Source organism: Diprion similis, chromosome 1 (genome assembly GCF_021155765.1).
Source record: "Diprion similis isolate iyDipSimi1 chromosome 1, iyDipSimi1.1, whole genome shotgun sequence".
NCBI lineage: Eukaryota > Metazoa > Arthropoda > Insecta > Hymenoptera > Diprionidae > Diprion > Diprion similis.
The window spans coordinates 18,045,105-18,062,077 of NC_060105.1; the positions used below are offsets into that span (position 1 = coordinate 18,045,105).

Genomic DNA, 16,973 nt, shown 5'->3' on the forward strand with positions numbered 1-16,973 from the left:
TTCAGAGAAAAAGTCTGTTGTCTGACGACTGTCCAAAACAGTAAAATCGCTAAGTTAATTTTCAGAGATTTGCAGAAAAAGTTGCAGAGAAATGACGGAGTTATTTCCCCCGGGGCTTTGTTAATTTACAAAATTGCATGGTTGCGTCTAATAAATGTTATTTCAATGTCTAGAAGACATAACCTTTTACCATGTAATAACGAAGCTATAATATAGTATGAATGAAATATTGATACACACATTACCTGTGGAACGAAACACTCCCATTAGGATTCCATTCGCGCTTTAACAATTTTATGCATCACTTTTTCACCGTTTTTACATTATTGTAAGTAACAGCAAGAGCACTCGAACTTCTGAGTCCAGTAGAGGCTCTGATATTATGTACGATACCACCCCTGCGGTGTCGATGGATACGAGACGCTGAGACTCTAGAAGTGATTGGCTAGAACCTATACCTATATTGATAAAGTTGGAGTCCACTATATTAACTCCGTCTCTCTCTGCTCGTGCGTATCCATTGCTGGTCATGTTCCATCTTGAGTATAGTTGAGTGGTACGTATGTACGTATAAGCCACTGATCTGTAGAGATCAGTGGTAGAAGATATACTTTGTTGAGACACACTCTTACAAGTGTGGCAGGTTGGCAGTGATTATTATTATCATTATTAATATTAACATAATTCTTAGATTTTTTTAATCTTGACTGGGACACAGAGTAAGAAACAAAATTATTCAGCTTACTAACGTATATTACATCAAGTGACAAAATAACCGACAAAGATCGTTCTCAGCACACCCTCAAGGATAGTAGGTTTTTCTGAATTTAATTTTACTCTTGGGTCCACCGGGCCTCACAGCTTTTGGTATATATTCAAGTGCATGTTCGTCGTATCTTCGGAGTGAAGTTCTTTTACCAAATTCCCACTGTTTTCGTTTTGTATCCATAAATCTTGTGTTGAAGTAGATTTTGTAAATTCGTTCCCACCAATCAATTTCCTCTTTTTCCCTATTAGAAACAAGGAGATATATGACATTTAGAAACTAAAAACAAACGGTAGTGTCGATACACGCTCAATTATCGTATCGCATAGCATGAAATGAATATCGGAATTACAGAATAAAGGACGCACCTGTGTCTCGGCCTATTGCTGACCATATGTTTGTAGTGTTTTTCAAGCCATTCTCTCTTCTCTGGATCTTTTATATCTGCGACCCTTTTCTCATCATGACCCAAATACGGCGTCATATTGACGCCATTCCGTTTCTGCGGCGTATTTCCATAAAACTTGATCAATTCTTTCAATACGTCATCATTGAACCCAACAAGCTTTCCATCTGTTATCGTCTCAAACAACTTCAAGGGTCCTGTTTTCCAACATAAATTCCTCCTAGGGTTTTCATCTGCATACTCCGCAAACAACACTGTTGTATTTAATTGATATACATAAAACGACCACAATTGCCCATTTGTGATTACAGTTTGTGTTACCAGAGGATATGTCAAGTCATTGAATGTGGAAAAACCTGAAAGAAATCAATACGTACAAAGGTAAGATACAGCTTATGACTTTTTCGGTTTTTTTATATTCAAAGTCGAAAAATGATGGTAGAAGCCTAATATTCATTGCGCATTTTGAAGATTCGGTAAAAATGAAATTTATTCGAGATTGTGTATCTGTTTTCAAAATATTCAACGACCACATCGACTTCTGGCTACCTCATATTTTGAACACAATATCTCTTTAACTCGGCTGAGAAACAATTTTATAAAATATAAAATTGAGGTTCAAGGCCACAGTAGAAAGTCTAAGAGTGATACGTCTAATAGACTTTTTTATATATTGAGTCTGCGAAATTTCAAGGAATACCCATGTTTACCGCCTGGAGCGCTAGTGAAACAACTGGTCCATGCCTCTGTGAAAATGAGATTGCATTACACTAATGCTACCAAAGAATGCGGTGCTTGTATATCATAATTCGCGACGACGGAGTTTGTGCTACATTTTACATCGCACCGTTACCATGAAGTGTGTGAACCGCTGATTTTCTGACGATTATTCATTAATGGTAGTTCGACAGTGAATATTGACAAATTGTAAATATGGTCATCAGGGTAAAGAATGAAATAAGAACAAGCTATACAGTCTGGGGCAAAAGTTAGGGAATGACAAAAACTCGTTTACAAAATCTCCAGCAATTTTATTCAATCAGTGTCAATAATGGTCGATAAATAAAAACAGGGATGAATGAAAGGATTCTGAGTGAATTCAAACAAAATGATGAGCTACACTACTGTGTAAAAAATTTGTGAAAATATTTTTCAATGAGAACGTTCAAAAAGATTTCACTCTAGTGATTTTTGTTCGATTCTCAAAATTTTAGGCTAATGTTGTTGACCGTATAAATTTCCAAAGACCGTTTGAAAAATAATTTACAAATGTTATCTTTCGAATGGATAAAAATTGATTTTTGTAAGCACGGTACAAGTAATGTTCATAAGAATTACGTCTACACGTTATAATTATACTATAAATGTAAGATTTTTGGAAAGCCTTTCAAACAATTTTCGAGGATTTGCTCAACGAGCAAAATCGGCTCAAAAACCTTGTTGGGTCTTAAACAAAAATTTTTAATCATTTTGAATATTCTGGTTATGAAATCTTTTCTTAAATTGTTCATTTCTCAGCCTGCATTATTCAAATTTTCTCAGAATCATTTGTGTTATATAACAGAGATGTTATTTCATTCGCCATCGCCAACACTGGTAAAAAAAACATTGTTGGAAATTTTGTAAACACGGTTTCTTCTCTTGTACTATTAATCTTGAGGAATTCGATTGTACCTACACAGAAAGGCTATCGCCTGGGCAATTTTAACAGATGAAAAATTCAATAAATATACACTTGATAGAGTGCACGCTCTCAATAGGGCCGCTTCCCCGCTTCCATACTCGGTTGCTGTCCCCTATTCCCTAGCTCGCGCTATTCTTTCAGGCACAACTCTCAATAAGGCCGCGCAGCAAATGCTGTGTTTTGCATGCTCGATGGTGACTGGCGGGGGCCTCCGATTCGTGAAAAATCGCCTTTTGTCCCGTAGCGGCCTTACCGAGAGTGTGTGTGTGCTGTGCATTCGTTTGAATTGCTAGCAATGATAAGTTTACCTTGATAGCAGGCTTGTGAGAGAAGCCAACTGTAGGATGCGAATACCGCTTGAACATCCAAGGCTTCATTCTCATCTTTGAAGGAAGAGTTTCGAACGTCAATGTGACCACGTCTGTGATATGACATGATACCGAATTCGTTTTTATCGCCGGGCCAAAACCCAGGAATGTTCGTCCCGTGTAACGTCTTTAAATTGTAACCAATAACTCGAGGGTCATATCGGAATTCCGGGATTATAAAGTCCGGATTTTCAGACTCGCTCAAACTGACGATTTCATTCAGTGGAAATTCATGCCTGAGGTGTAAGGTAGGAGTTCCGTGGTATTGGATACGTTGGTCAATCAGGTCCTCAGCGTACTCCTTGAGAAAAGCTCTCTTTTTTCTTTTTACAACGTATTCCTGAGGCCACATTCCTCCGACCCACCAATAAGCTTCGATACGAGGTTCGTAATCAACTTGCGCCTCCAATAAATGTGGCGATTCCGATGACAAGGTAGCTAGTATAATCCTGTTAATTTGACCGACGAGTCTATCACCCATGGAATCAATATCCGCTTTACGATCCTCCGAATCGATCAATTCGAGCTCTTTATATTTTCTGAAACAAAATACATAATCTGCAAAGCTTTCTTGGTGAACAATTACAATACATAAAATTTAGAGCGCCAAAGGCATGGGTCATTTTATCCTAATTTTAGCATCGACATTCTCTCATGAATCTCAACGAAATAGGTATTGATGATGGATTGAAATACAAAAACAAAATACGCAAGAAAAAAACGATTCAATACATTCTAACAACGGAAGGCCACGACGTTCGGATCACGGATTTTCTTCAAACTTTGTATACTTTTAGTAGTCGATTAGGACAGCGTAATGCGCAAGCAGTAAGGCAAGTACAACTCAGGCGTTTTGCGAGAAAACTACAAGAGAAGTTTACGCGTCGAATATGCATCGGTGTGTTAGCGTTTAAGCTCGTTAATCGCTGGATCGAGTCCCAGTTTTTCTTTCTTTTTTTTTAAATATAATAACAACGGAACACGCACACAATACTTGTACGGGGCTCCATTTTGTTTTCAATATTAAATAGCTTTGAAGCTTGTGGCGATAACGGCGTGAAGTGGAGGTAATATACAACGTATTTTTAGCATATATATTTTTTCAACACTGGTCGTATTCTTTTATACATATATTACAATTCAAAGGTAATGGAATGAAGAAATACGTGTATTTCCATGAACTTTTATTCGATTTACGAGATTATCGGGCTCTTGACTAATGTTCATTATTACAACAAATATTATATTTATAATTATCGACATGTTAACGACCAGGCGCACAACAGTTCCGAATACCTTACTCGATTCCAGGTACAAGGGATTTTCCGAAACTACTATATCTGATGATTTGTGCTTTTGTAATTTATTATGTGATATTTGCAATATACTTTATTGAATTTAAAAAATAAATCATGTAATAAATCACACGTCAATTTTAGCTATCACGTTTTATAATTTAACACACTATCATTTTCAGTAGAGCAGTGATGGCGTCGGTTTCAACAAAATTAGAGATTCTCGCGTTGACGTGAGCTAATCAGAACCGGGAGAGGGGGGGGGGGGGGGGGGGGGCTGGCAGATAGATCCGATGCGCAAAATGTCACCACCGCACTGTGGCGTTGGTAGTCGTGTGCCAGGCATACATCCTTGAAAGTTCGCAGTCAGTCACCGCCACCTCGGCACCACCCAAGATTTTCGTCTGTTTCTCGCAGGCTGACCATTCTCTTTGTAATTAAAAAAAAAAATAAAAAATAATCGTCATTCTCAATGCAATTAATTTACGGCCTTTCACAGTTTAAAATTAAAAAAGGGATGGCCAGCCTGCGAAAAACAGGCGAGAATCTTGGGTGGTGCGGAGTTGGCGTTGACTGACCGCGAACTTACAAGTTAATGTCTCGGCATGTATGTTGCACCGAATGTATTGTACATACATACATGTACTACATGGATATATCGGAGCATCGGGAGCCGGCTGTCACATAAGAGCCAACGCTATGGAACGGCGATTTCAAGAACTGAAAAGCGGGGATCAAATGCGTGTTCGGTTTTAGTATATAGAAATGGGTACTACATACCACTGTCACGCCCCTGATCAAAACTTCCGTTTGCAACATTTTAGTATTATAATAGTTATAAGTTTGAAGACTCTTTGCAACGTTAATGCAATTAAATCTAATTTTGGAACGTCGTTGTTGAAACTTTAGATTTATCTGGAGAAATCCAATACATCAACGAGACCAATATCAAGGTAGCAAAATTGACATTACAATGAAAAGTAACTATGATAACATATTTAATCCAGAGATCACGATCCGTAACGTAACATTACATTGAACGGGAATCTTATTTTCCTAAATTTAAAGTGTATGATAAAATTATAGTTCATGAGATTGGATTAATGATAAAAAAAGTCGTCAGATATTCTTCTCAAACATCAATCGGATACTTAGTATGTATCATGTATGTATGTACATACTCAAGTGTGGGTATTTTAGGATGTAAATCGATATTTTGATTGAAGTACGCAATAAAAAAAAATTTCGAACACTATTTATCATGAATTCAAAAAAATGTAAGAAAACGAATAATCAAATAAGGATGATTTTTTACATAATGTAGACTCAACTATTTCCGGAATCTTTCATTTTACCCAAACAAACTTGTCAGGAGCTGCCACATTAGAAAATTATAAATTATTTTTTTTGGAAACACCCCAATGATAACATTAGATAGAATACTCGTATAACCGGTTATATTGCAGTTGGATTCAAGAAGTTGATACTGCCCGGAAGCTTTACGCCTGACAACCCAAGTGAATACAATGAAGCTGAAGAGTTAGTAACGTTAACGTAACGAAACATGGGGGGAGGGGGATTATTATTTTGCAAGTTTATATTGACTTTGAGGTAGTTAAGTTTTCAAAATATGAATACATTTCGCCTTATTAGGATTTACTGAATTTCAGACATTCCTGCGACTGTGAAATAACGATTTTCCAAAACGTCAATCATTACAATGAGATTACTATCTTCATCCTCATTGAATCCAAGAATTATACTAGCGGTAATGCCATAAAGAAAAACTTTAAAAATAGAACGTATCGGTGTCGTCAACTTTTTATTTCGATTATGTAAACTTATCTCATACATTTGTCAGACAACAATGATTTTACTGCGTAAACCTGGAACCTTGGATTTGAAACAACGCGGTGACGGTGGATTAGACGTCATTTGTTTTTGATTTTTTACAGCAAGTTCGGTATTCGTCATATACTCACTATAGATTTGACAAATTACCGTATTCTGTTTGAAACCACAACACACACTCACGAGGTAATAACTATATGCTCCTGTTTCACGGCTACCAGTCTCGCAGCCATTCGCGGCTGCATAGTCACAGTGAAAATAAATTTCAAGCTTCCTCTCACAAGTTGGGTACGGGGGGTTGCCTACGCTCCTACAGAAGTGCTTTGAAAAAACGCTTGGGCATATATCACATAATTTTTTATACCGAACCTGAATTTTTTCAAGTTGCATGGAAAGTAAATACTTTTACGAGATCGTAGGCACAAAGTTGAATCATATTATCCTGTTCAGAAAACATTTAGCTTGTTTAAACATAAATTTTAACTACTACAAAATAACGGTCTTTGACAATCTCGGTATTCGCAGCTTAAAAATTACCAAACCTGCAGTCATGAACGAAGATGAAATTCAACCGGTCATTCTTATTTTCTAGCCTTTATAAAGAAATTCGAAACTTCTTAAACTTTAACCTAATGAATCACTAACATGAGTTTCACAATTGCACTACGATTTATTCTTTTTATAGTTATACGACGTTTGAGTGAGTAATTTTAAAGTAACAGGAACGTTTTTAAAAAAAATCTCCGACAGTGTTGTGTGCATCAATGATGGTGGACGCGAATACTTCGATAATATCCTTAATATGCAGACAGGGTGGGGACAATTTTGCTAAATTAACTTCTCTGACTAATTCCGCCAAAAATTTCAGTATTCCGTGACCTTATAACATCGAAATTACGAAATGTCAAGTGGTTTTAACCCTAATCGGTCACTGTGGGTGAATTTCATCACGGACATTTTTCAAACTCTTCGCAGAGCCCCTTAGTAGTGCAAATGGCCTCTGTGGCATCATGTACCATCAGTTCATACTACTACCTATACTTCTGTGCAGTTGGCGTGGCTTGGTAGCCATCAGTGTGCGTCTAGCATTCGACTTAAGTGGACAGTGCAAAATCGTGGGGTGAAATTCACCTCTTGTGATTTAAGTGTCTTTCGGAGCAATAAAAATTGTTTTTTTTTACTGTTGACAACTAAAATAAAGTTTCTGTAACGTGAGTATCAAATTCCAAGAGAAATGATTGTTTTTCGTGAAGTTTTTGTATGTATTTGACGCTTGTTTGTAGATGGCACGTAATCTAAGCTTACCTTTGTGAAGTTGACCCCCTAAGTTTTGAATTTTTCATTTTTTTTTTTTGCAATCGTGTGCACATGTTTGCAGGGTCAAAATTTACCTATAGTTCTTGCATAAACGTATTCTGCACTGACGACAGCCGACCGTTCGACATGTTAAGCCATCACGTCGCACGGTCCCACTCTGTTGGAGTATTGGAAAAAAAAAAAAATTGGATCCCGTTCAAACATCATTTTAAAATATCAACTGTTTCTTCAGAATTCAAGTGGGAACACGATGATATTTTTTTCAAATTTTTAAGTTGGTGAGTTGATGTTAAAAATAGCAAATGAAATTTATGAACAAATTAATAATTATTTAATAATGTCAAACGCAGATTTGAAATATATTACTGCATAGAACGACTCAAAATCTTCGAAATTGACTTCTTGCATTTTTTTTTGTACGGCCAAGGGATTCGAAAATTTTCACAAAAATTGTTAATTACCTATTATTGGGACAATTAGGTGGTAACTTGTCGGATTGCAATTCCCATGGTAAGTTTTGTTCTCTACGCTCCTCTAATGGCTGTTGAATTTTTTCAGATTTTTACAATGAGAATTGTGCCGCAAGGAGCTTTTTGAAAAACACCACTTTCTGACGTTATTTTAAATAATAACTGGCCACATGTGGAACGTAATCGATTGTAACCGAGTGAAAACCTCTTGTTTTATGGAGATTTACTATGAGTTCAAATTTCAAGCAAATCGAAAAAGTTTAGAATTTCACTGACGTGTCCCCTTAAACACTTTCTTCCAAAAATATAGCAATTTGGGTGCTTGTGCAAAAGATAATTTTAACTGTGCAAACAAGTGCAAACGATTTCATAAAAAAAAATTGACAAATTCAAAACTTGGGGGCCAACTTCACATAGGTCCTTAACTCGCGGCGCATGCGAGATTTACTGCTTCGGGAAGATGAGCCCGAAGATTTCGGCGGACCAGTGTCAGATGATTTCATATGCGTTCAATGTACGGGCAATGAATAATACAGTATCCTAATCTTTTTCTACTTTTTCGTATTTCTGTATTGAATTACTACAATAAAAAGTATTTTGAACGATATTTTTGTGTTTCAATCATTGTTATTCATATTCATATTCATTTTAATGCTTCATACAAAATACAGGCCTTTTTGGCCTTTCAATCTTCAGAATAAATATACTTTTTAGAAAGGACAGTGTTGGAATGATTTTTTTACTAAAATATAATGTTTCAAGAATAGACTCTCAAAGGTCTTTTGCTCAAAATCAATTCCGTAAAAAATATAACACAATTTTCACCCTAAAGAACGAGATTTTTTCGTTTTCTTATCTTTGCCGACGTTTTACAATATTTAAACAATCAATTTTTTGTTGGGAACTGCGAGAACTTTTTCTGCGATCCTTAATCAATGACTGGATATTTTTTTAATATTTATAGAACCGTTGCACTATTCTCGTATCGTGAACTTAACCCTGGGGTTAAAACCAACGGTGCATTGAATTATATATAAGGAGGAGAAACATGAAAAATGAATGATATTATTTTCGAAATCAAGTTTGGCTGAATTTATGAAGCACAACTGCACGGAAAAAAGAAACCAGGAATAATCGATATACTGTTGAGTATTTTTTACATCTTCAAATAGTAACGCGACACTTCGCAAACGAAACTGTAAAACTTAAGAGTTTGGCCTTAGATTTGACTGCGCGGTAAGTTTTACATTTTGAATATCAACTATTGTAGTTTCACAATAGTATTAAGCGGCTGCCCTGGTCGATTATAACGTTGTCGTCGTACATATCTTCAGATATCAAAGTCCACGTATTTTAAACGCAAAAAAGGGCTCAACAGCCCCATTCTATAAACAATTCTGAACAAAAAGACTCCAACACAGTTTTATTTCATGCATCAATAAAGAAATGGCACGAAAACCACGAAATCGCAATAGTAAATACGTTGTTTTCGTGCCATTTTTTTATTTCTGCATCAAATAAAAATGTAATCAAGTTTTTTTTGTTCAGAATTGTGTATAGAATGGGGCTATTAAGCCCTTTCTTCCCATTAAAATACGTGGACCTTGATATCTGAAGATATCTACGACAACGTTAAAATCGACCAGGACAGCCCCTTAAAATTGCCGTGTCGCACTGTAATTCGTTGTCAAATCATCATCGAAGTATCACTCGATACGAATAGAAATTTACAGTTTCATCTAACAAGTTTTGATTTTTTTTTTTTAAATATTCGGTTCCCTAACTAATGATGTTAATACTATAACCTGAAAATTTTACATTTTCAACCAGTGATATTTACCTTTTTAATATCAAATTTACATGCTTTTCATTCTTTTCAATTTAATATTCTTGTGCGACATCATGGTCGTTGGTAATTGATTTTGTGAACTTTATCGACTTCGATGTAAAGTTTTACACGGAAACTTAATTTTATTTGGACAAAATTAGAGTGACCGAACAAGTTTTCTAGGCATTAATTTTTATGTGCATCGAAGTGTTAGGAAAACCAATCTCTGGTACAGTAAAGATACCAACGGCGTAGTTCATACCTCTTGCGTTGTGATTTTGGATCGTAATAGAATAGGGTTATTTATTAAAACTCTGGAAAATAATTGTTCGAGCACTCAAATTTCTGTAAAAAAATTTGGGACAATTCATCATTTATAGTGTAATGATTTTGGGTGTTTAGAATTTCTCGCAAAGGTCAACCCTGTAGTGCAATAGACTGTTTAATTACCAGAATGATTATTTTCTTTTCCGCACTTTTGGTACTGATTTTACAGCTCGATCGCTCATCTTTGTGAAAAACAAATAGTTATTACACAATTTCAGAATTATATGAAGTTCCATAAACTGTGACAAACAACTGTTTCAAAATCATACTAACTTTCCAAGTCATCTTAAGAAATGGTAATTCTTTACAATTTTTCGAAACGGTATTATTACAAATTTCAACTTGTTATCATTCTCAAGTTTTCACTCCACACGATTGCCATGTATTCCCTGAAAATTTTAGTCATAAAAATTCGCAAGAAGCGAATGCTTATCAATATTAGGAATGTGATCAGAGGCAATACATACTTGTGACTAATGTGTTCAAATAATATAATATCCTCGATTCGTTTTTTAACCTGCTGCACCGCTGCGTCTAACTTATCGGATGACATGATGCGGTCATAATATTTTGGCAAACCAGGTTCTCTAACAATGTGTGTTCTAGTAGTGAATTGGGCCATTAATTCCGCATTGTAGGGTACGGACGATTCGCACACATTTAGGCATTGCCAGCCGTAGTAACGAGGCATGTTGAGCTTCATCAGTTTTTCCTCAACTGTGTTTAGATTTTGAATTTCCTGGTGATAAGCTTCATGCTTTGATCTTAGTTTCCCTTTGAATGATACATCGCAAATTTTTGGATACTGTGGAATTTCCGAACATTCCTCACTTTGGATAACGGCGGAATAATCTCTTTTTCCGTGGTAGAAAATTCTAACCAATCTAACGCACGATTGTGGGTTAAGTCTTATCAACGACATTTCGCTCACTTTGTTCCGAAAAACTGAATACACGCAAAGTTTCAAAGTAACAAATAGACCATTTCAACGTCAAGTTCCTATTATTTATATGCGGATCTTGAACGTAAGGGCAAGGAGACTAGAGTACGGGACGATTCCTAGCCTCCTTTTCAAGTTTTCAGCCTTTACTTGCGGTATTGGCAAAGTATATAGAGGAACCTAGAGAAACGTTTCTGTCGCAGTGCCCATGGACTGATTCTGATGGTTTGGAGTGATTTTGCTTTAGTAATCGCCTCAGCTACCAGATGGCGCGGTTTTACCGTGCAGTTGTTACTGTGACGTCCTAACAGTCAATTCCGGACAAATTAAGAGTTAGACTCAAAATTGAATCGCAAAGATGAACTGGGACGTATGTATGTATGCCTGTAAGTAACATACATACATACAATCAGTAGTTTGGGTCGTCGATATCGATTAAACAGTAATTTATAATCGACATACATCAAAAACTCACGTAATATAAGTATTAAATAAGAGAAGGAACTTGATTAAGAATGATGTTTTGATGTGTAACTCACCTTAATTGTTACTTGAAACAAAGTATAGGTCTATACCAAATACAATTAAAATTGTGATAACCCCTAAACACCCAACACCTATATTCCTACCATACATATTCCTTGTTACTGTAACATCCGACCGGAACGTCCGTATATGTTTTATTGCTTATGACTATTCCCTAATATCGATACCGACTTACCAAAAATCCTCTAGCACTCGCATCCAACGAAGAATCTCTGCCCGATTCACTATCCAATTTTATATTATTAAAATTGTTCATTCTTATTCAGTGTGTTGAATCAAAATATATTCCATTTTAAACCAATTCCAAATCTAAATTCGGTGTTCATTTAAAACAAGTTTCCTCATCACACCTATTCAACGGTTCCAGGAAAAGCCATCTTATAAAAGGTAAAGTAAACCTCATTCCAATAATTTACAACAATTGCGAATTCGATCAAGTTGTCCATTTCACTTCAGTGATTAATCGATATTGGCGACCCACAACTACTGATGTGAAGTCCAGCTAAACATCCGCGATAATCTCTGGTGGCAGCTTTGGGGAATTTTCGTGGAGTGCCGCTCCGACGTCACGCTGAACTTTCGCGATAATTTCTAGTAACAAACTTAGGGAATTTTCGGGGAGTGCCGCATTGACGGCACAGCGTTATGAAACAGAAAAGGAAAAAATTGTAGCCGGGTGGTTGTATGTTAGACCATACCCAACAGCCAATGAAAGTGAAGAAGAAGATCGACAATTGAATCATTCTTCTAGGTGTAATTTCTATATTCCTTGCCACAGTCTGCGATTGTTCCATCATTGCTTGCCTTCGAGGTAGTCAGCCGCAGTCGGCCATTCGCAATTGTAATTTGCTGAAAGGCAGGCTCGCGTTCCGCGTGATAATTCTGACTTTTTTCAATCGCAACTCGTACACCCGATATTACAAGGTTCACAATATGTCAGTGTATGCAACCTAGCAGTTTCTCATATCGCAAACGAATGTTTTGTCTTGTATTACTCAGTCAAAAGTCCCTCGCCAGTGAACTCGACAACTGGTCTCGACGCGGAAAAATATCGTTTTCCTCCAAATCTTATTGACTGATTTTTGGGAACTAGTCACCGAAAACTTCCATCATTCCGTCATCAATCAAGAGCCAACCCGTAGGGTGGCAATCTTCTGTTAAGGTAACCATCCCGTTCCTTGCTAAATACATTTTCTACCCTCTATTCTATTCTATAATGTGTTTCTCCAATGTCAAACAGTCGTTCAACTCTACTTCTACAAATCACGTGAAATCTGAACTCGTCAACGTAACTAATGAATCATCAACTTGACGTCAGTCACTCCACTTAGCTTGTTGTAAATTCGTTATTCAAACCATATTATTGACAGTAACAAACAATCCATAAGTGCATTACATAACGACAATATGCTTGTGGTGGATGCAATTACCTTTTACATTAGCTTGCCTATTGACCACATACCTAGAAATGATTGAGCCATGTGATAAGTTATACCTACCTTTAGAGTTCATACGACATGTTCCATGTTCATTTTCTATTTCCTTGAGCAATTCATTGCAGTGAAATAGTGGTGAGAATATTTCAACAGTTTGTTGAAATTGTCCTGTTCAATTGGATTTCTCGCCTTGTCTCATATGCTTATTTTTATCTAAGAATCTTGTAATTTTACCATAAGATGTAATTTTAGGCTAGTGATATCTTACATCAATGTGGCCTTCATTAAGTCTAATAAGAAGCTGCTCGCATAATCTTTTACATGTCTCTTTTTCTAATCGCATTCTTATCATCCATTCACGTGGTGTATACCTACCGTTAAGTCAATTTATCATATCAAACTGCAGCTGAGCATCCAAGATAATGGTAATTTTTTCTAATACAACCTATTACTCCACGTTTAACTCGGTTGTGGTTTTTTTCTACAGCTTATTTTAAATGAAATAAAAACTTCATCAGTAGGTACCAAAATTGTAAGAAAAAAATTATTATCATTTAGCAGTTTGGAGATTTATGTTGCTTGTCGTTAAATTTTTTTTGGTTGCGGCTACGCAGCCGTCGACGACTGCGTGTCCGGTAGTTGCAAAAGGCAGCACAGTTGGCAGCCGCGAACCGACAGCATAGTTATTACCTCGTGCGTGTTGTTTCGGATAGCAACAGAGTATGATAATTTATTAAATCTAAAGCGAGAAACTGAGGATTGCTAAACTTGTTGGATGAAATTAAGAAAAAAATAAGAAAAGTTCGATCATTTGTGGCCTCGAATTTTTGCCAGTTCGCTGGATTAAAATCTTGGTTGCTGCACCATCTGTTGGCTTGTGGATGATATATAACGTAAACGGCTGACGACTGCGCAGCTGTCTCCGGCTGCCTAGACATTACCTTTTTTTCTGTATTTACAACAAAACTTTGGAATCAAAGTGAAGTTACAAAAATTGATTCCTTTACTTACACAATAGTTGTTGAGATTCGTTGTAAAAAGATTCACGATGGAATCTTTGGAATTTGATTTTGATATGTATCGCTGCTATCCCTCACGATACTAAATTTCATCCTTACTTTTAATATCGCTTGTGTGTTAAACATTGTGCTGATACACTGTTCCTGAAATCAAAGGTTTTTCCTCTTTTACTTGAAAAACTATGTAAATTTAAAGTGGTGTAATTTTGCACAACAAATGTATGTCAACAACTGTTTAAGGAGTCACTTATTGAGGTTTCAAACAGGTTTGAAACCCAACTAATGTACACGAGTTATTGTAGAAGGGTTTTCTAACGATACAAATCAAATCATCAAAATACATCTTGGAGCTGATACTGCTAGGTTGAAAATCCTCTTTTCGAAATTTCTTTTGCATTCGTTTGTTGCATAGATGCGTAACTTTCAAATCAACATATTTTTTCAGCTATACATGAGACATTGATTTTCGTGAGCAGTATATTTTATAACTGATTTCACCAAGGTTGAAGTTGGTAACTTGAACGTGATGCAAGATGGACAAGAAATTACAATAGTCCATTTTTAAATTTACTTCGTAGGATCTTCTATTGTAAATTGGAATAATTTACACTTATCAAGTATTGATTCTATATTTCTAGTAGCTTTGCTACAAATACTTTTACGCTTCGAAATTTAACCTTAGAGAATTGAAATTAAAAACCAATCAAAGCATTCAGGCTTCTCCTTATAGAATTATTTCAATGCTTTCTCAAGCAGCGGACCTACGACCCTTGCGAACGATACAAGCATACCTCGCACGCCAACTGTGAACTCTATGAACCATGTACTTGATGGCTTCTTGATAACTATCGTTCCATGACGTTGACTCAAAGCGTGTACAGCCAGCCAGATAATGCATATCGTTGTATTTGTGGAACTTGTATAAATAGTAGCTCTAATTGTCGACGCACTACTAGTATCAGCACTTAATCTTTGAAGCGTGGTGCTTCTCTCTATTATGTTTTATTCCTCAAAGAGATAGAATATTTCATTGTCCTTGTTAAAACTTCCAACTAGCTTGGCTGAACCTACATGGGAATACACCACATGTGGAGATTTTCGTTGTATGCGTGATACGAAAGACACGAGAATTGAGTCCCATAATCAGGTGTGTCTTTCTTCTTTATCTTTCCTACAATCACTGCTTTCCTGTTACGTTGATTCATCAGTCGATGGGCGGTTCAATTTTTTTTTCTTCAGCTCTTGCCATAAAAAAATAACCAAGTTGTTTGTCTCCCAAAGAGAAGTCGTCAAAGTACGGCTCTGTAAAAAATTCTAAAACGTGGGACCGTGCAATTTTGTATAGCTACTACCCAAGTAAAATCATAAATTCTATTTGTAATTTAATTAAAAATATCTTGGCAACTATGCCTTTGCTGCAAGTTGAAATTAGTAACATTGTTGTAAAAAAAAATTGGAAAATAGTTCGCTAAAAAACCCGACCCCTTTCGATATGGCTGAAAGTTTTTTTTCATCCTTTTCTGCCCTATCAAAAACGTTTCTCAGAATTTTTCCAATTTTTTTCATCCAACCCTCAAAAAAGTTATGAGTTTTTGAAAAAATCACTTTTTTTTCTTAGAAATAGCTATAACCTTCTCAAAATTTAACTTAGCGAGACGTTTTTCTTCCAAAAATTTTCCTTTTCAAATGTACTTTTTGAAAAAAAATACAAAAAAATTGATCAAACTCATCTTCATCTTTTGTCGAAAGATTTTTAGAAAAAATCAAAAATTTCTCGATGTTTACCAATTTTTATTTTTTAAATTTAAAAATTTTTTTTCATATCAAACTCCAACATTTTCCGTAGATCCTCAAATTTTTCAGAGTGGTAATTTTTTGATAACCATCTTTTTTCAGCAAAAAATTTTTTTTTTCAACTTGTATTATTTCTCATAACACAATTCTGAAATTTTTTTAGGGTTTTCAGAAAAGTTGCGCAAAAAAAACACAAACTACAATTGAGTGTGGTAAGCATCGGAAAAATTTGCAGAATTGTGTTATAAGAAATGAGGCTAGTCGAAAAGAAATTCTTTAATTGGAATAAAAATTGGAAATCAAAAACCACTCTGAAAAAATTTGAGGATCAGCAGAAAATGTTGAAGTTTGATATAACCAAAAGAAAAAGAAAATGGTTATCATCGAGAAATTTTCGATCTTTTCCAAAAATTTAAAAAAATAAGATGAAGATAAGTTGAAACAATTTTTTTGTATTTTTTTTTTGTCACAAAAATTACATTTGAAAACGAAAATCAAAAAAAAAAACAACAATGAGTAAGTTATAGCTATTTAAAAAAGAACCGTTTGTTCAAAGTTTCACACCTTTTGTTTTGGTTGGGTAAAAAAAATTGTAAAAATTCTGAGAAATGTGATTGATAGGGCAGAAAAAAAAAAAACTTTCAACCAGATCAAAAGGGGACGGGTTCAAAAGTGGTCGGCTTGGCGTGGAATGACCCATTACATACCGAGAAAATCTCTAGAAACTATACAAGAACTGCGCATGCGCGAGTTTCAGTTGGCCGTCCGTGCAGTCTGGCCACCGCGAGGCCCAGCGGTCAAACTCTGTTTCTGTCGGCGATGTAGTTTACATACATTTTTGAGGTTAGAATCTCAAGTAATTGAGGTAGTCACTTGGAAAAGCTTGGGAAGCATTTGTTATTGAAAATTGATTCTTCAAAGATTGG

The 16,973-nt window shown here is 35.8% G+C and overlaps 2 protein-coding genes across 2 annotated transcripts in view; one reads left to right on the forward strand and one right to left on the reverse strand.

The window, feature by feature from the left end:
• Window positions 1-739: 739 nt before the first annotated feature.
• Window positions 740-11,402, reverse strand: LOC124416069 (39S ribosomal protein S30, mitochondrial). The gene is made up of 4 exons (XM_046896914.1): window positions 10,780-11,402; window positions 3,165-3,763; window positions 1,135-1,528; window positions 740-1,010 (listed from the first exon to the last, which is right to left on the reverse strand). Exons 1-4 carry the CDS (start codon window positions 11,232-11,234, stop codon window positions 803-805), a joined length of 1,656 nt encoding a protein of 551 aa, XP_046752870.1. The 5' UTR covers window positions 11,235-11,402; the 3' UTR covers window positions 740-802.
• Window positions 11,403-12,609: 1,207 nt separating this feature from the next.
• Window positions 12,610-16,973, forward strand: part of LOC124416547 (ornithine decarboxylase 1-like) — a 29,779-nt gene continuing 25,415 nt past the window's right edge. The window contains exon 1 of the mRNA XM_046897724.1: window positions 12,610-12,960. The gene's annotated coding sequence lies outside the window, so the exon portion shown is untranslated. The remainder of the gene's footprint in view (window positions 12,961-16,973) is intronic.

Coding starts and splice junctions, on each gene's coding strand:
- LOC124416069 (XM_046896914.1), bottom strand. CDS start 11,234: ATGTCGTTGATAAGACTTAACCCACAATCGTGCGTTAGATTGGTTAGA. Junction 1,529..3,164: donor CTCACAAGCCTGCTATCAAG/GTAAACTTATCA, acceptor GATTTCTTTCAG/GTTTTTCCACATTCAATGAC. Junction 1,011..1,134: donor AGCAATAGGCCGAGACACAG/GTGCGTCCTTTA, acceptor TGTTTCTAATAG/GGAAAAAGAGGAAATTGATT.